Source organism: Leptidea sinapis, chromosome 3 (genome assembly GCF_905404315.1).
Source record: "Leptidea sinapis chromosome 3, ilLepSina1.1, whole genome shotgun sequence".
NCBI lineage: Eukaryota > Metazoa > Arthropoda > Insecta > Lepidoptera > Pieridae > Leptidea > Leptidea sinapis.
The window spans coordinates 14075793-14096313 of record NC_066267.1 but is presented as its reverse complement, the minus strand read 5'-3'; the positions used below and the strand labels follow the sequence as shown (position 1 = coordinate 14096313).

Below are 20521 nucleotides of genomic sequence, written 5' to 3'. Positions count from 1 at the left end.
AGCTACTTTGACCCAGCCAGTACATGGTTGAACTCCTTTTTTTTACTTTTACCGCATAAAGAATCATTCGAAGAATTTGTTGAAAGGAAACATTAGTCATTAGCATATAAATTGTAATGAGTTTGTCTCAAATAAATTAATGTGAACATTACGTAACTATCTCTTATTCACAAAGTAAACATTGAGACGTTGAATTCGATAAACAGTGTTATAATAAATATCATTGTAAAAACAATAAAATTGTAAAGATTATCATATTCATAAATTTCTCTAACATTACTGCGATATAATTTTGATACATAGTTATTATATAAATGTAATCTTAGAGATCGACTAGATATTATCATCAGTGTATCGTAGGAATCAACATGGTTGTGTACAAGTGTATTCTCTGTTTAATAAGGTATAGTATAATACTATTTAATTTTTACAATAATGCTAGGGATGTATTTATTAAAGTGAGTGTATATGAGTGTTTGATAATGATTTGTTTTTGGGATTCCACGAATTGGAAGTGATCACTTATTAGGCCGAATTAGGAATCAGGTGTAACACAATTTAATGGAGAAGCTCGTGATTGATAACAGAATTCAGAGCGAGTGTTTAGTTTTTTTTCGATCTGATTCAGAAGTGAATTACCTAAATTCAAATTCAAATATTTTTATTCAAAATGGGATTTAAAATCACTTATTGAACGTCAAAAACTACCACCCATTCAAAAGAGACTGCCTCAGACTTGAGAAGAATGGGCACAAGAAACTTAGCAGGCTTTTTTTTAATATAAAATATGGATTACAATGTGATATCGTACACTAAACATTTATAATTAAAGAAGGTGTGGTGTTCGCTTTATTCCCAGTCTGTGGTGTCATTAAGAAAATCGTTTATTTCCTATAGTAACCTTTCCCACACAAACGTTTTTTTAACAATTCTTTTAAATTTCGTAACCCATTTGTTTTGTACATTTTCTGGGAACATATTGTAGAAGCATATACATACATCGCCCAACAAAAGACTTACTAACTCGACCCAACCGAGTAGTAGGCATAATAAGTTTATGTTTGTTCCTCGTGTTAACATTATGAATGTCACAGTTTCTGGGAAAAAATGTTAAAACATCTTTTAAATTAATCTTTTAATCTGTTAAATATCGCCCCGCGCTGGCGGGCTATCTCAACAAAGCCTCATTTACATGTTACAATTATAACTACATGTATTCTTATATATTTTTAATTATATACTATAATTTAACATCTTAATTTATATTTAAGTTTTGAAATAGTTTTCTCGACAAGTGAATTTTGTAAATTTACCATTCTCAGTTTATTATCTGCAGTTGTTTTTCACTTTTGAAACACAGTGAAATGATTGTCGTCCAGCCGTCTTGGATCTTGGGCAGAGACGTATTTCTTTCTTTTTTCTTTAAACTTATACTTTATATTATAAAAAAAATTAAAATAATTATATCCTATTATCCGAACTACAATATATTCTTATATCGTGCATTAAGAATTTAAATGGTTGCCAAATAGAGTTCAAAGTTACATCCAAATAATATTGACAAAATTTTGCATCGTATTTGATACCAAAATATAAATATAAAAATAGCAACTACACTATTTAATATTTAATCGAAACATTAAATAACTTTATCGTTGGAAGGGCTCCAAGAAACCAAACATTTATAAATATTTATCATTATTATTAAATTATAATTACAAATTTGTTGTGGTCAGTTAATATAACAGAGATTGGAAAAAATAATGAGTAAACAATAGTAATTATAACTTTTTGAAAAATTTACTTTATTTTTTGATTATACTTTGATTATACCACAATTTGTATAAAATTTTAAAATAATATTCGTCACTACAAAGTTAATAAGCGTTGTACACGTTTCTTTATCGGTAGTGCGCCCATAGAGTAAAGGCCCCGCGCAGATCTTTTTCAGTGTTGAATTAAAATTATAAACAATAGAAATAACTTCCTAATGAAAAAAATTCTACCACATATCTTTTTTTTCATCTGTATTTGTTTATAACAATTGTAAATTAATAGTAATACATAGTTTCGTTTTTTGTGATGGCATTCCGCATCTAATGAACCTTCGCTGATATTTTAAGGAGCGTTATCTTGATAAATTAACACGTTATTTAACTTGTGATCTAGATAATATTATTTTCACACAATGTTTGAACTTCAATTTATTCTATAATGTTTTATAAATATGACGATTTAGATTTTGTTGCTCTTTAGTAAAAGGTTTTAGGTTTTGTCAAATTACTTAATATATACTTTAAATCTACTGAAAATACTATAAATCTATATTTAAAAGAGATTTACACCTATATATTGAGTGATCACGATATATCTGGAACCATAAGGCGTAGAGACTTAAAATTTGGTAAGAATATTCCTTTCGCCAAGTAGAGGTCAGCTAAGAACGGATTTCACAAAAATCGACCTGCAAGAGTACCTGTAAATACCACTGCATTTGTGACTTACGATCGCTACAAAAACTTTAGCAATAGTTTATTGAAGAAGGTTACAAGCGAATATGGACGCGTTGAATTTCAGCGATTTAATAAAATACCGAAGGCTACATAGGAACTAATAGAGAAAAAAGGGAACTTGAATAAGGAACGAACATCCTGTCAAAAACCTGATAAGTTTTATTAAGTTGTGTTAAGGCTGGGGACCGAGCCGAGCTAGTTAACCTCTCTCGTACAAAATCGCCATAGTTTATAATAATTCAGGATTAGAAGCATTTTTAATTTATTATAAACACAATACAATTTTCTTTACAAAACTAACAAAACTAATGTTAAATAGTATTGGTGTACAATAATTTATACATTTTCGTACTAACTTTATCTAGATTGAATGATTAGCATGGCTCCAACTGTAAAGGTTAGGGTTATATTTGTGTCTCTTTTTTTCGCACTGTATATAAAAAATAGAAATGTAAATAAAAATGAATTTTATTGGCGATTTCTTGGGATAGCCGCCTTAAGCACTAATGCCAACCAGGTGGTTTTTTTTTTTCATAAAATCAACAAATATTCAAAAATAACATCAATTATTGCTGATGATACTCACCCAGAATTCGATGCCACTGCTCCTCCTTAAACATGTCCAAAATTACGGACCTATTTCAATCCTCACAGTTTCTGCTAAGGTATTGGATTTGAAAAGATTAGAAGTTGAAATCAGAGGCTATATTTCTAGACCTTTCCAAAGCTGTACCTATTTCTACCCTACTTCGTAAGCTGGAATGCTATGGCGTCAGAGCCACCGTCTACACTCTACAACCTCTTCCAAAGATAAAACTATAAATTCTTGAAAACTATTAGCGAACATAAACTTTTGCTTTTTGGAGTGCCACAGAGTAGTGTTCTAGGACCTACACTGTTTTAAATTTATATGTACAACCTTTGCAGAGGCAAATTGGAATGAAATCAAAATTCATGCAGCTTTATTTCCGGAATCATTTAAAACTAAACATGGACTAAATGCCTCACTTTCACACCCAACTCAATTACACTTGTCTATTCTTCTTGTAGTCTTATTGCCCATATGTTACCTTGTGAAATAAAACCCATCTGTAACTATTTGAGGATAGCAGGATAGCAGAGGGGAATCCAAAATCAAATATCCTAGATATTTAGGATTAACAATCATTTATCTAGGAAAGAACATATAAATACTTCCAGAATTCTTTTCAAAAAGGTGCGTTCAATTTAAGACCTCCCTCTACATAAAATCGTATTCTTTGCTTTTGTCGCAGCCAGTAGCAGCAAGGCAGGAAAAATCAAAATCAAAAGAACGAGAGAGTAAAGAAACTGTTCTTGTTTATGATATTAAGGGACGAGAAGACCATGACGTTTAGCTGATGGTAATTGATACGCCCTGCGCATTACAATGCAGTGCCCCTCAGGATTCCCGAAAATCCCAAAAATTTTGAGCGGCACTACAATATGATAATATAAGACCGAAACACAGTAATGCTTACATATTACTGCTTCACAAGAAAAAGGCACCGTTGTTGTACCAATTCGAACACAGATATTGTAACTTGTTTGACAGTTGCAAATAAATAAATTTTTTATTATTTATTTAGATTATATAGTTTATCTCCACTCTAACAAATTTACGCACTTTAACAGTAACGGACCCAGAACATTTTATTGCAAGCGCTCTAGTTTCGGTAGCGTTGGCGCGTAAATCGCGTAGACAAGATTTGGTAAGCTTGATTGAATTTCGCCGCGGGTTAACTACATATTTAAGTTCAAGCATCACTTGTTCAGTTATAAATACATCTTTGAAAATGCGGATTTACTCTATTATACATTCGCTCTATGATCCATGTTAACATTTTTTGGTGTTCTATGTAGTTTTAAGGGCCTATTTTTCTTAAAAGGCATAAAAGGCATTTATTTTCTCAAAATTGATTTCTTTAGAATTCTTTTTGATGTCATTTCTTATACTACTAGATACTACTACCGCTTCGGAAACAAATGGCGCTCTGAGAGAGAAGAAGCGGCGCAAGAAACTCTCCCAGCATTCTTTTTTTTTGCGCTCTTTTCAATAAAAATATACAATATTGTACAGTTGCTATAAAATAATCACAATCTAGTCCCAGGCTGTCCGATCATTTAGATATTCAGCAGTGGAGTAATAGGATTTACGACAGAGCCATTTTTTTATAAAACATTTAAATTTATTTATAGACAATGCCTGAACAGTGGCTGGGACTTTATTGTAGAAGTGTATACATTTACCCTTAAAGCTATTATGTATCTTATGAAGCCTACTAGAATTAGTTACAAGCAATCCCTTATTTCTAGTGTTATAATAATGAAAATCACTATTAAGAGCAAAAAGGTGACGATTTTTGTGAACATATATTAAATTTTCATAAATGTACTGACAATAAACAGTCATAATATTTATTTCTTTAAATTTTTCTTTGAGAGACTGTCTATAACCAAGCTGATATATAGCACGAACAGCTCTCTTTTGCAGAGCAAACACTATATCAATGTCAGCAGCATGACCTCATAGTAGTATTTATTATTAGGTTATAGTATATAGTAGTAGGTATAGTAGGTTATTATACTTATTCCTACTGTGGCTTCTGTGGAATATACATATATCTTGTAAGATGTAACTTTTAAAAATCATATAATAAGAAAGTGATTGTTGTACTTGGTTACCAGACAGATGTTTTCCAGTTTTTCCTCAATTTCATAGATCTTTTTCTAGGAATGATTTCAGGTTTTTTCATTAAAAACCTATTCTCACCAGAAACATTTAATGTTAAGTTGATTGACTGCAATAGAAGTTTTTACTTTCACATAACATTATTCTGTACCGAATCATCCAAGGTGTATTTTAATTAATAAAAAATATCCTTCAGTATTACCACAGCAGCGAACGTATACTGTAAAACGACGTATCAAGAAATCAATGAGACAAGTCTGAGCCAAGCAAAGAGTACGTTGAGGAGTTTCCCGTCAAATTTCCTCTTTGGTACTGCAACATCGGCTTACCAGATCGAAGGAGCTTGGAACGAAGGCGGTAAGTACTAGCTGCTAAGGAAAAATTATGAGCTTGATTTTTTTTTGATGCGAGCACACGTAGCGATTTTCCAACACCATGGAAATAAATCTGCCAGCAAGTATAGTGTGAAGTCATCTTTGTCTAAAATATTGATTTAGCAAGTAACAGAATGAGTACAGGATAAGACGTTATGGTATTACAGAATTTATGTTTAAAATAGTTTTATATTCTTATACTGTTGCCTAGTGGTGGAACAAAATCTTTGCCTTATTGCACCATACAATAAAGCAAAGATTTTTGTATTGTCGCGACATGTCTGGATATCATTTATGCGTAAAAGTTTTTTATGTTTCTTTTACAAGAGTAGGTACTGTTATATCTTGTAATAGTACAAGATATTAAATATAGATGTTGTGATCGTTACTTGACCAATGAGCAGAAAGTAATTCAACTCCGCTTACCTCAGTTGGTTGACTGGATTGTTTACATGGCGAAGGTGCATTGAAAGGTTGAGGGCGTGTATATTTGTGTGGATCTACAAAGACACCCTTAGGTAATCTCTAATAACTCCACACTTTGCTAATCACTATCCTATATCTCGACCTAAATTATCGTTGAGTGAATAAGCCCTTGTTGACTCTAATACTATCATTTAAACCCCACCTTGATAAGCAAGTAGTATCAAAAATAAACCAAACAAGTGTAACAAGGAAACAGCAGTATCTTAGACCGAAAAGACCTGCTGTCACTAGCTGGCTTATCTCAAACATATCTAAATCATGGATCTCAAGCTATAGTGCTCTACTTCGACATCCGAAAAACGTCAGATTTCAATTAAAGCTAAAATGATATTATACCAATGAAAAATGATTATTTGCCATGTGCCATCTTACACCAATACAAATATTTAATCAATAATATTTATCTTTAGGTAAAGGATGGTCAATGTGGGATCACTTGGTGCGAACTGCACCAGATTTTATATCTGACAATACAACTGGTGATGTAGCAGCCAACTCCTACTATTTGTACAAACGCGACGTAGAAATACTCAAAGACCTGGGAGTAGATATCTACAGGTTCTCGATATCATGGCCTAGAATACTGCCTTATGGCCGACCAGACTACGTTAATCCAGAAGGAGTAGCGTACTACAACAATTTGATCAATGAACTGCTAGCCAATGACATAACACCGTTTGTAACTATCTATCATTGGGATTTGCCACAAAATTTAAATGAGCAAGGCGGATGGTTGACTGAAGATATAGTAGACTGGTTCGGAGATTATTCCCGAGTGTTATTTCAACAGTTCGGTGATAGAGTAAAACATTGGATGACAGTGAATGAGCTGTACGTCCACTGTTACATGAGTTACGGCCTTGGATGGCATGCACCAAGAATAATTTCACCAGGACAAAGTTTCTACGAATGCGGCCGACATGCACTTCTTTCGCACGCAAGAGCCTTCCACATATACGATACAGAGTTCAGAGCTTCTCAGGGTGGTCAAATTGGAATAGTTTTGGATGCTGAGATGTATTTACCTAGTACTGATTCTGAGGATGATATTCAGGCAGCTAAGGATATGTTAGATTTCACAGTAAGTATATCAAAATTAATGATGTTTTTTAAATCGAAGAGCAATCAAGCGGGTCTCTTATTGGTTAGTTAATAATAAAGTTTTGAATATTAAGAATTTCAGAGGAGAAACTAATCTCTTTCCTAGACATAAAAGGTACCGGTTGGTAGGTCTAGTTTATGCGAATGTCATAGCAAGCATCTCGTTTTCGAAGCATGCAGCCAATGAACTGCGGGCTGGCGGCGGATTTATGAGCCGGAGTAATATCTTAATGGACCAAAAAATTTTTGCTAGTTTGCCGTTTCTCAACAGTTTCGTTACGCAGCGTTTTTATTTGTTCTGCCTTTAAAGAGGCAATAACAGTAGATCCATGGTTAATATATTCAATATTGCACCCTTTAAATCCCAGAAAAGAGAACCCATGACCTCTCCGACTGTGACTAGCCTTTAATTTATTTAGGGTTGGAGATTATAATATCCTCCATGTACTGTAGTAGTTCCAAAGAAGCTCGAGATATCTTCAAACTCTTTGTATTTGTGCATAGGCTGGCATTCTGGGAAACCAGCGCGCGAAACTTTTTTATCCCTAAGCATTCGTGTAAAACACTATACCGATAAGAGGTCAAAATATTTGTTTGTCGACTGTAAAACACGACGACCTACTAAAACACTATTTTAACCATTTCTGCGGTCACTACAATTGTTGGGCGACCCGTGCGAGAGCCATCTTTGATAGATGTTCTTCCTTCTTCCACTTCTTAAAAACAAAGGATATTCTAATTATTGCCTTTTTTAATCTAATCTATATTGCAGCTTTACCAGCCAATTTTTACTTTATTGATTCCAAAGAGTTTGTACCCTGTTTAACTTGTACTTAGCTGTGCGTAGTATAACCGGCATCCATTCGACCGTTTTTCTCCAACTTTCTTTGCAAATCCGACTACCACGAAAAAGTCTATTCATTTTTCAGATTAATATATAACCTATGACACTTACAAATAATGTGGCTGTGTATTGGTAACAGAATTTTCAAATTCGATTGATTAGATCCAGAGTTTACCCCCTACAACCTCACAAACTTAACCTCTTTATTATATTAGTATATCGAGTATCGTAATTGGTCAGGATTTGTTTGAGATCTATTTTACGAAGCAATTAGTTAATACCCAGCGACTTAGTGCGCGTACACACACAAGAGTGAGCACGTAGTAGAGATATCTTAATAAAAATTTTAAAATATGAGAACACCTATAACGTGAAATGATGTGTTCTGCAAAATCTTAGCACATTATTTTATTCTATACTCAATATTTTTCGCAGCGCACGATGTAAAGAATATCTTAAATAATTTTAACACCTTGCATTACCATTTGAATTATTGGAGTATATCTCCAAGTAAGGATCGCTACTTTTTTTCAAAATATAGTATAGTTTATGTCACCCGGGGATAGTGTATCTTCCAAACATTGAAATATTTTTTCAAATCGTTTCAGTAGTTTCGGAGCCTATTCAATGCTAACAAACAGACAATCACATCTTTCCTTTTTCTAATATTAATAGGTATAGATGTAATATCTGGAAATGTTGCTCCTTTATTAGGCTTATTAGGTCAATGCGAAATCCAGTGCTAATTGCCCCCCTTAAAGTGTCTCTTAATCCAATTATTTATATCCGATTAGCTACATAATCCAAGGATATAAATTTACAATAAAATAAGCGTATGCTAATCTTATCTTTGCAACTTGTGCTATTTTCTGAACACATTGTTATAATCTTGTCTATCACTATTTTATTGCATACGTGCGAGTGTCCGTGGCTTTGTCCGCGTAGATTTCAGAATATAATTTACGTACTTTTTTATTATTTTGAAATGATAAATATTTATTTATTTAAATTATGAAAAATCTTTTGACAGTGTTATTATAAACTCTAAAAATTTCATTAAGAGGAAGTGTAGCCACTTACCAAATTATTATTTAAAAAGGCTTGTATTCTTTGATTGATTTATGAATTTCAAAGTTACTAGTTTGCATATTTTCTAAAGAAGATGTAAATACTACGTAATAATTTAAATTTACTTTAGTCTGAAACGTGCAGTCATTTGACGTAAGTTTGAAAGCGAACAGTTGCTTTAACGGCCGTTTTCAATAACCTATCTATCCTTAGTTTAACTTACTGGAGGTAGACAAATCTATCCTTTTATGCTTAATTACATTTCAATAACCTATCGACAGATAGCATTGGACTATAACTATATTGGACATAACTATGGATAGATAAGATCTTGACATTAAACGGTGATAGCAATCTCCGTTTTTTTACAAGATTATAGCCGTCATTTGTCAATCTACCAATGACTGCATGTTTCATACAATCGAGTGAATCGCTATTTTTTTACGGCCATTCCCAACATTCAGTCTATCTCTTACTTGAGATAAAAATCGTAACTATCGTTGACTTTCCTGTACCAATAAACTTATCGACAGTAACTCACCTTATCCGTACACGCTGTCTGTCAATGGGACGACGTATAGTTGGGACAGCTTCAGATTATTGACAGCTAATTACTGACAGTAGAAGGTAGTAAGTTATCTCTATCTGTAGATAGTATATTGAGAACGACCGTTAAAGTTTTGCCAGGCTAATATTTTCATTATTCTCATTAAGGCTCAACTTTTCTCAAGTTTTGGTGAATTGTAATGATTGAAGATATTGTTTCAATTTTAGTAATTTTAAATTTGATAACAAGAAGAAAATTACGTCGCTTTCAAGTTATATCCTATTAACAGATCCTATAAACAATTAAAAATTGAAGATCGGTTTGGTTTATGGAACTTTTTTCGCTGCTCCGAATCACATTTCCGCGATCCGCACGGTCTAATATTTGTGCACGTGTTTTCCACGGGGCATGGAAAGCAAAAACATTGTTGTTTCGAACAAAAATGTGTAGCAAACCAATTTCTTGTGTAGACGATTTTGTTAAATGTTGAAATGTTTTATTTTTTATTGAGTAGGGAATAACACGCGCTGGAAACCCGGCTAAATATAGATGTTTGTTTCGAAGTCATAGATGTTTAAATGTATATTCATGTATATGTTTTATCATTATATCTTATATCGCATTAAATATATCGTTGTCTTGCAGCCATAGTACAGGATTGCCTGAATATACATTATTATAGGTACTGTGCGAACATTTTAAATAAGAACAAAATATAGCTTTAAATTTAACCACAAAATCAGGGTTCCTGATGACAGGACTTGCTCGTAGTATAGCTAGTCTAATGGCTGAAAAAGCTGCGAGCACTGACACGTTTCCAGCAGCTCAATTGAGATGCGTAGATTGTATTTTGAATTGATTTAAATGAAACAAAATACTAAATTTTTCGGGGAGCTTGTCAGGGTACATCCGTGCAACCCGTATTCTAATTCAGGTTCAATGAGCATATACGTAATAATGGGAAACTTACTCAAAACCTACGCAAGGGACGTCTTGCGACGACAATGAGGACAACATTGCTGTTGCTGTGCTGCGCGTGATAGAGGCTGGGAAAAGAAATACCTGCAAACGAATTCGGATAAGCTTAGCTATTGCTATGAGACAGGTTCATAAAATCTAACATGAACATAAGCATCAGGAAGCTTAGCACTAGGTGGATAATAATTTAATAATTTGACCCCCATAATTTGACCGAAGACCAAAAATTCATTGATCAGATTTGTGTCGCGATATGCTAGAAAAGTAAAGTGGATGTGTTTCGAATAATATATTTGACATCGGCACAGCTGATGATCCATTTTAGGTAGAATCTGGTTAATACTCGAGAAAGAGTACTAGAGCATTATAAGATAATAATTACTTACTGCCTGTTTTGATAATTGAAGATTTACTGAATGGTTATTGATGTTTTTTCATTCCAGTTCGGACAATACATGGACCCAATATACTCTGAGAACGGGAACTACCCTCAAAGATTCATTGACTTAGTCGCCGAAGCAAGCGCGAGACAGGGCCTCTCTGAATCAAGACTGCGACCGTTTAGTCAAGAACAGATAGACTACTTGAAAGGAAGTGCTGATTTCCTAGGATTAAACCACTATACTACTAGTTATGTGTACAGAAATTCTTCTGTCATGGGTATGCACCCTGTACCATCTTATATGGATGATGTTCAGGCTGCGACTTACAAAGACACTTCGTTGCCGGTAGCAGCTGGTGGCTGGATAAGGGTGAGATACAAATTCAAATTGACTGTTTTTCTAATATAACAGTCTATGTATGGCGTTCCACCAAAGTGCAATTTTCATTAAACGCACTTTCCTTCTCCGCAACTTCCTTGCGCGGTGTTGACGACATGGTTTGCTACTACTCTATTTGATTGAAAAGAGTGGCCGTTGAGTTTGTTATATGTTCGTCTCACGAGCTCAACTTTTCCGAACATATTACGGTAATTTCAGTAACCTAAATGAAATATTTATAGTGAATATTCAAAAGCGCATAGTTTAGGAAGCCTAATTGGATATGGTTTATTTGACTTTGACATACAAACAAAAACATGGTATGTTAATTGTTAAGTTCGCGTCTATTTTCATTTGTCAATCATATTATAATATATTACGTCATCTACTTGTATATTATGTAGAATATTAATTTTCAAAATTCAAATGCAAAACCAAAAAAACGTTCGCCTCGATGTTAACTATTTTTATATTTTCTTAATTGTACCTACTTCTACCACAGTGCTTACAATCATTTACTTGACTTAGCCATGTTGTTCCGATGTTTTTTTATTTCTTTCTCTCGTCTTATGCTTAGCCATAACTGTACTAAATTATATTGAAAAAAAAAGAAAATTCATAAGAGGCATATATTTTTGAATTGGTGGTAGTTTTTGACGTACAATAAGTGATTTTGAATCAGTTTTAAAAAAAAAGTTTGTATGCTGAGAACCTTGAGTCATAAAGCATTAGTGGCAATTCAGAGATTTTTGATTGAAACCTGTGAAGGATTTCAATGTTAGAATTGAAAACAGTCCCTACCTGAATTTATGATCTATTTTTTTTTTAAAGCATAGGTTGAACATTGGCAACCGAGACTTTTGGTAGTATGTGTACTAGCATTATTCTAAGTTAAATACCGACGGAAGTCTTTGCGTTCCTGAATAAATAAATGTACTTTTTGTTAACTTTGGGAAATGTCCGAGGTTTTAAGAATCTTTTCGCACGAGAAATTGTACTTTATTTAGTGTTACTGGTGCACAAATATTATTATTATTTATTATATTAAATTAATTAATAAAAAAATCAAAACTTACAGATATATGGACCAGGACTATATAAGGCTTTAGTATACATTAAGGATAATTACAACAATCCACCGATTTACATCGCGGAAAATGGGTTTGCAACTCACATGGGTCTGAACGACGATGATCGGGTAGAATACTACAGAAGCTACTTGACTGGAGTCTTGGATGCCATTGATGAAGGAGTGGATGTTAGAGCATACTGCGCTTGGAGTCTGATGGACAATTTCGAGTGGGCTCTGGGTTATAGGTATGTCATGTATTTTCATAGTATCATGTCTTATGGTATTCTGCTTTGGGGAAATGAATGAATGAATGAATGAATGAATGAAAACTTTATTAATAACAAACACAAACCACACAGAATAATACAACTAAGAAAGACTTAGAGGTAAAAAAATAATAATTAAAAACTTATACTTAGCATAAAAATATACAAATGATAAAAAAAAAAATGAAACAAATGTATGCATAATATTATAGTGATTATCTTAATTTAAAAGTACTGTGTAGCAGTCATTGTTATCAAAAGGAACTGACTCAGCGTCATGCTGCATTGGAATAATACCAACACAGCGCTGATTTTCAGCAGCCCCCAGGTGACCCATTGAGTAACTATTAATGTTAAAAAATAAATTTAGTTTTATTAAAGGTTCCATCATATTATTTTTAAAGATGATAATTTGAAATTAGCTTCTACTTGTTCAGAATATTACATAAATATACATACATACATAAATATTAAAATAACAGCAATTGTAGAAATATTTGCAGAAACAAACTAAAACTTCGATCCCATTATGTATTATTAATAAGATAAATCTTATAATGTAGGACTTATGCACATAATTTGTAAGCAGATACTTAATAATTTAAATAGACGTAAGGATGAGATTTTTAACTTTTTTCTGGAAAGTTCCAACAGTCTTCAGATTGCGAAACGGTGGTGGTATATCATTCCAGCACTTGGTGGCACTGTACCTAAAACTTCCTCTAAAAGAGGCGGAATGATGGAGTGGGACTGACAGGACACTTAATGCGAACCTTGTTTCAAAATTTAACTGGCTGCGCTGACCTAGCCATTCCAATTTACTATATAAATATTTTGGCGTTTTTGTCTTAATCATACCAAAAAGAAGCGTGGCTAAATGAAGTCGTCTACGAGCATCCATATTTAAAATATTTGCTTCTTTGAGGTATGGAGAAATGTGTTGTCGGGCTGGTATGTCCCAGCAAAAACGAGCACATGCATTTTGTACTCTTTGTATTGACTTTCTTGTTCTGCCAAGCATCCTCGGACCATACACTGTATCGGTATAGTTAAACTTGGATAGAACAAGAGCTCACAAAGACGTATGCGCAATTCTGTGGTTATAAATGGTCTAATTTGGTACAAAACTTTTAATCTATAAAAACTGTTGGAAATGACTTTATTTATATGCTTCTCAAATCTTAAGGATTCATCCATTATCAACCCAAGATTGCGAGCTTCTTGTACGCGTTCGATATCCTTATCATTAATGAGTAGTCTTACATTGAATTCATTAATTAATTCTAAGCCGTTACAATTGCCGAAGATCATAAATTTTGTTTTATTCGGGTATAAAATCAGTGTTTTTTTCAGACCACATGAATATTTCATGAAGATCAGCATTTATAATATCTATTGCCTGTTGGGCTTCGTGTGGCGAAAAAGAAAAATATAGCTGTATATCATCAGCGTAGATTTGATAATTGCATTGTTTAATTTTTTTAATTATGTCTGCAATATATATAATAAAAATAAGGGGCCCTAAAATAGAGCCCTGAGGAACTCCCCTCGTTATAGTGTCACGTTCTGAAAATTTTGTGTTACGCTGCTCATCTATCACTGAGACCGTCTGTGTTCTATTAGTGAGATAGCTTTCAAACCACTTAATACTATTTTCACTAAAACCATAGTACGCTAGCTTGGAAAGTAGGAGATTTATATTTAAAGTTTCAAAAGCACGTGAAAAATCAAGAAGTATTAAAATTGTTACTTTTTTCTCCTCTTGCGCTGCCAAAATATTATCTACTACGTCAATGAGAAATGTGGCTGATATTAACAGCATCTTTGTTTTACAAAAACGGGCAGTACAATCAATTTATCAGCTAGGTTCAAAATTTTCCCTCAGGGGAGACTCACGGAGTTCTCAAGGACAAAGATATTGTAACGGCTGTCTCCCAATATAATATTTATGCGAATGTAACGCATGTCCGTCAGAATTTTAATTTGTTTGAAAAGAGAAGTAACATTCACACCATCAATACACGACACAAACATAAATTGCGTACTCATTATTATCGTCTGCAAAAAGTACATTCTTTTTTTGTGGGAGTGAGTGTGCGCATTTATAATAAATACCAATTTGCCAGCGAAGAATTGCCCTTTAATAGATTTATTTCGGTAATCAAGAATATTTAAATTAATAAGGATTATTAAACTGCCAAAGATTACCTGAATGACAAAAGTGCGTGGCTGCTTAGCGAAACACAAAGAGAAATACATACTGTCTTAATAACATTGCTGAAGACGATAAAAATGATAAAAAGTGAAAAAAAAATTATAGTAGGATGAATCGCATTAGAAAAGGAAGAGAATATGAAAAAAATGAAAGGAAAAATAAATTACGGGCAATCTGAGGTCAGGAAGTGGAAAAGAGGGGGGTGTTTAAGGGTAAAAAACGGTTTATCACGATTTACGGCGAAACTACAACTCGGAAGTTAAATAGCTAAGTTGTAGGTATTAAAAAGATCTACTTTATCTTTTGTTTTCACACTTCACATAAGCTAAAAATTTATGTTAAAAATTCAAATAACCAAGTTTTTGTTTCATATAATGGCGCCATTATGTTCAAGTAGTTATAATATGTACATTATAGTCGCTTAGTTGAGGATAGTAGTCAGCATTAGGTCTGCATCAAGAGCGGAGGATCTGCCTCCACCGGTTTCTGTCCAACGCGTCTCTAACAACCGTGAAGAATTTGGATGACGAGTTTAAATTGGTCGATCCATGTTGATGGAGAATGACCGAGCCATTTTTTGCTTTCGGTTTGAACGACACGGAAAAGAAAAACGAATTAGAGTGACCTGTTGATAACGAGGGCAACTAAGTGTTATTTGTAAATTTTCTAGCATCTGTCATAATAATCATGTCTCAGCTTGCTGAAAACTCGAAGTTCAAGAAAGGTCGAGAATATGTTTCGTATAAACCGTCTCTGTAACTATATAGGGACCCCATGTAACATGGACATAATATTTGCGTCTGTCAAAAAACCCGTTTTCATTAGCGCTTAGGTACATTAACATCACGATTTTACGATTCTCGTGTCCGTGCACCGCAGGTCCAAGACATGCCCTTTCAGAGTTTTTTTATGAGAAAATGTACGGGACATCTGATGTTAAGTGATCACCGCCGCTCAAATTCTCTTGAACACCAGAGCAATCAAGGGAGCGTTGCCGGCCTTTAAGGTAGGTGTACGCGCTTCTTTTGAAGATACCCATGTCATATCATCCTGAACACACGACTAAGCTCATCGCACAGCTTGCTTGTACGTGGAAGAAAGTTCCTTAAAAACTGCACAGATGAGGAACAACACACATCCAAATAGTGGGGATGATTTTCACATTCCGCGACCTTCTCAAGAAAGGACTCGATAGAAGACACAAGTTTCTCCCGGCACTGGTCGACGATTTCCCGAGCGACCTGCATGGCACTATACGCCTATGATCCTACCTACTAAGCTAGAGGTCCCGGGTTCGAATCCCGGTAGGTGCAAGCATTTATATGATGAATATGGATGTTCGTTTCCGAGTCATGGATGTTTAAATGTATTTATGTATGTTTATATGAATTTATGTATGTTTAAGTAAGTATATTGTATTAAATATATCATTATCTTGTAACCCATAACACAGGCTATATATGCTTAACTTGGGGCAAGATAATTTGTGTGAAAAGTGTGTCAATATCATATTATATATATGGCATCACCAGTGTCATCTGCAGAGCAATGTATGTTGGAGGCGTCCACATATGCATTATTGGTATGGGGTTGTCCTCCTTAGAAAAAATTCAATTCGTTTCTTCAAATTAGTTGTGATTTTATTACCCGTGCCTACGAGAGGAAAAGCATTCAAAAATATCCATTATCAGTTTCGTATGCTTAGATAGTAAATAAGTTGGTAAAATACTCTTGATTTTTGCAGTGTAAGATTTGGATTATATGAAATCGACCAGAATGATCCAGAGAAAGTCAGAAGACCACGTAAGTCAGCGCTAGTATACAAGGAGATCATCAGGAGTAGAGCGATAGATCCAGAATATAATCCTGACCCATACGAGACCGACGGAAGCTACGTCATCCAAACCTCCTTCCTATTAGTTATAACTCTAGCTGTAATTAATGTTGTATTATAGAATAAATAAGCTAAGAGGATGTTATATTTTTTATTTTCTTGGACTGTTTACGGTAGTTAGACTAGGTATATAAATGCCGGTAGGTACCTACGCTATAGCCATATAGTGTACAAGGAAAGCGAAATAACCTGTTACCATAAAAAAAAAACTTAAAATTAATGATATAAAATAGCTCATTAGCCACGTACGAGTGAAAAAATAAGGACTCCGTGTCAGCTTTCATAACAGTGCGGCACCAAAACAAGCCGATAAACGTGTAAATACATTGCCCCACGCAGTCACTTACACTAATACAAGCCGATCGGCCGCCATTATAAGATTTGCCATCGTTTGTGACAGATCAGTTTGCGTCGCAACAAAATACACAGTAGCATAACGGTGCTTCACTTCACACTGCAGTCCTTCTTTTTTTACTAGTCCGTGCTCATTACCATTTAAAATTATATCATCAAATACCTAGATTTATACAATGTCGATAGTTGACAAATGACAAGATACCTATTAGGTATAAATAGGTTATATATTTTTTAGCATTCTTCTGTTCGCATTAAAAATGAAATAAAATGGAAAAACTAACTTTAAAAACTTAAAATTAATAATAACAATAGCTCATTCACCAAATGACTACATCCTTACAAGTTTGAAAAAGTACCTATTATGTATATATTGTTCAATCTACAGGATCTACTCTACAGATGAAAGACCTGCTCAACCCCAATAATTGTCAATTTAATAATATGCAAATTTAATAGTATGTGTAGGTCTGTGTGTGTATTTTATAACAACACTGTATTACAATTGTAAACACTGTAGTACAATTTTCTACTTACATGAAGTACTACAATATATACCTTGAAGAAATGACAAGATAGAATAAGGTGATTAGAACTATTTAATATGTTTGTTTGGGATAGTGAGGTTCTTATATAGCATGTCGCAAATTACTTAATGTGGTATTTTGCAGTTTAGATAATATTACACTTATTTGAGATTTAGGAATTTAACTAAGAAATTTTGATTTAGTATAAATAAACAATTATTTTTCCTTTAATAATTTCTTCATTTCACAATATGCAGCAAATAGTTCAGAGACTATTTAATTTGCTTTGAGTATTGAATGAAGAAATACATACATCGATAAGAATATAACATAGTATTACCTTCACCTGATATAGTTTCTTCAATCGGGGTCATATAATATAACCCAATGAGAACGAGAAAGAAGAGAGAATTGTAAAGGATCAAAATAATCTAAGAGATGTTTTTGTGGGCAAAACACATGTTAGCACAGATGTTCGTGTGAAAAATTTGTTGCAACACATTTTTAACTTAATTCCGCAATATTTAACATATTAAAATAATCTAAGTATTCACTTAATAGTTTGCCTTGACATCGGCTATCACACTATGTCATATATAGAATTCGATCTATATCTAAACTAATTGTAGTTAATTATTAGTTTCATCACTTACCTAAAATTATTTGTATAGGCAAATATGATCCAGAACGAATAAATAGCTAGCTTCGTAGCTTTCTAACAGTGAATATTTTCAATACTAGAATCATTTAAGAAAATCTATTTTTTTTTTCTTATATATAATATTAAGTAGTTTGTTACTATATTATTTCACTAAAATTATTAATTAAACTTAGCAATTTCACAAAATCACTTCATCACAATATGTTTCTTCATATATTTTGAGGCTGTATCTAAGTGTGCTGTTGACAACTGAGCAACTATAATCTGATAGATCATTGTTTATAACATCTTTAATATCAGTGGATTTCCACATAATAACAACAAATGATACAAAGTTTTTAAGAAGCATATTAATGATATATTCCTAATAACACAGTCTACAGAAAGAGGACTTTCCACATAATATCAGTGTAGCGCTTCTGAGCAATCAGGACTTACAAGCCCATTTCGCCCAGAACAGTATCATGTCAGAAAGAATCATCATCAGAATCTAAATCTGGAGAATCTTCAGAGGAATCAGAGCTTGAATCAGTTGATGTGTCACTGGAATCGGTAAAAACCAGTTCATTCTTCTTTAATCCAGGCAAAAGAGACATAGATGCCATTTTTAAAGCCACCTCATTTTCCATTACTTGTGATTCCTCTTGTTTTACCATTACCGCCGCAGCCTCCAATTCTTCCAAATCCAGATCCAGATCCTTTTTGCATATTTCAATATTAGCTACATTATTACCAAGCTCAGTGAATTCCTCCGCTCTACACATCTGCAGGAATATTAAATAATCCTTGATGTATAATTGATTTAATATGTATCTTGCGTCATTACTAGCATTAAACATTTGATGTATATTTATCATACATTTTACTGTGAACTTCTTGCCTTTTCTCAACAATGAGACAACATCATTTTTCACTTTATTACAGAGTTCAAAGTTTCTGAACATTGGATATGTCAACGCTCTTCTATAGCAGGCAACCAAGACTTCTTTCATTTCGTTAAAAACACAGAACCAACTAAGTGTTGAAGATAGTTTGTTGATTGTCCAACTGGACTCCACGGTACTTTCGTTTAGAGTAGATCGTCTGTCGTAGCAAAATCCATACAAAATATCAATAAGACTGAAAAATACTTGCTTATGTTCAGTTTTAGTCAATACATAATGTTTATTGGGCAATTCTTTTAATATACTTATTTCATCTTCTGAGAAATCTTCGTCTTTATTAAACTCTGGAGTGTCCCATGGTAATGTAACTGACAGGTATGGCGCTAGGAGCTCATCATCAAACAGATCAGCAAAGTAGTGATCTGAGGAAAATTTATGATCTTCATACTGTTGCCGTAAACTATGACGCTCTTCAAGACTAACTTGTTCAGGTACTCGTAATTCAAATATCTGTGGAAATTCTGTGCCAATATTTTTAAATTCTGTTGTTAGTTTACAAGCAAATCCATAGGAAAACTCATTACAAATACCTTCTCCACCAGTGTCATCTTCTATAACTATTCCATCATTCTCGAGCATTTCCACTAGGTCTGGATTTACGTGTGGTATATCCCGAGGGGAAAGGAGACTTGTTATCATATCCAAGTTTACAAATTCCTCTCCTGGTGTTTCTTTATCAAAACTCAGATTAAAGTCACCGGAATCACATACGTACGATCCCTTAGAGCGGTCATTTTCAACGATTCGTCCAGGAAGTTTAAGTCTGAGGAAATAGGGGCTAGACACAAACAAGAAGCTGTCCCCGTCCACATCGACCTCGGTTTCTCCTATATTCGTGTAAGGAGCATGAATCGTGATAAAAACGTGGTTTTCATCCTGATCAAGCTTGAAGCGTGGTGTAAGCATGTTTGTAGACTGATGGGAGAGATTCAAAACAAAGCCGAATTCATATTTTCACTAGGTACTACAGTCACTGTGCTTACACTTGAGTATAATTTTAAAAAAGTTCCAAATTTCACGTTTATAAATTATAAGTATTTCAATTTTAGTTAGTCAAATGTTTTATGTGACCAAATTAGAAACAATTAAGTAGGTAATAAAATTTAAATAGCTGATATTCATTTAATTCATAGCAAATAGCAATGTCAATTGTCAATTACCATTTGACATAAGTTTACAAAAAGTCATATTCTGACTTTCAATATT

At 33.5% G+C, this 20521-nt stretch overlaps 2 protein-coding genes across 2 annotated transcripts; one reads left to right on the top strand and one right to left on the bottom strand.

Moving 5' to 3' along the window:
* Nucleotides 1–230: 230 nt before the first annotated feature.
* On the top strand, nt 231–16909 carry LOC126979526 (myrosinase 1-like). The gene is made up of 6 exons (XM_050828855.1): nt 231–403; nt 5420–5580; nt 6494–7164; nt 11065–11373; nt 12461–12699; nt 16680–16909. Exons 1-6 carry the CDS (start codon nt 369–371, stop codon nt 16888–16890), a joined length of 1626 nt encoding a protein of 541 aa, XP_050684812.1. The 5' UTR covers nt 231–368; the 3' UTR covers nt 16891–16909.
* LOC126979543 (protein SHQ1 homolog) lies at nt 16907–20464 on the bottom strand. The gene has a single exon (XM_050828900.1). The coding sequence runs from the start codon at nt 20219–20221 to the stop codon at nt 18839–18841; it is 1383 nt and encodes a 460-aa protein (XP_050684857.1). The 5' UTR covers nt 20222–20464; the 3' UTR covers nt 16907–18838.
* Nucleotides 20465–20521: the final 57 nt, after the last annotated feature.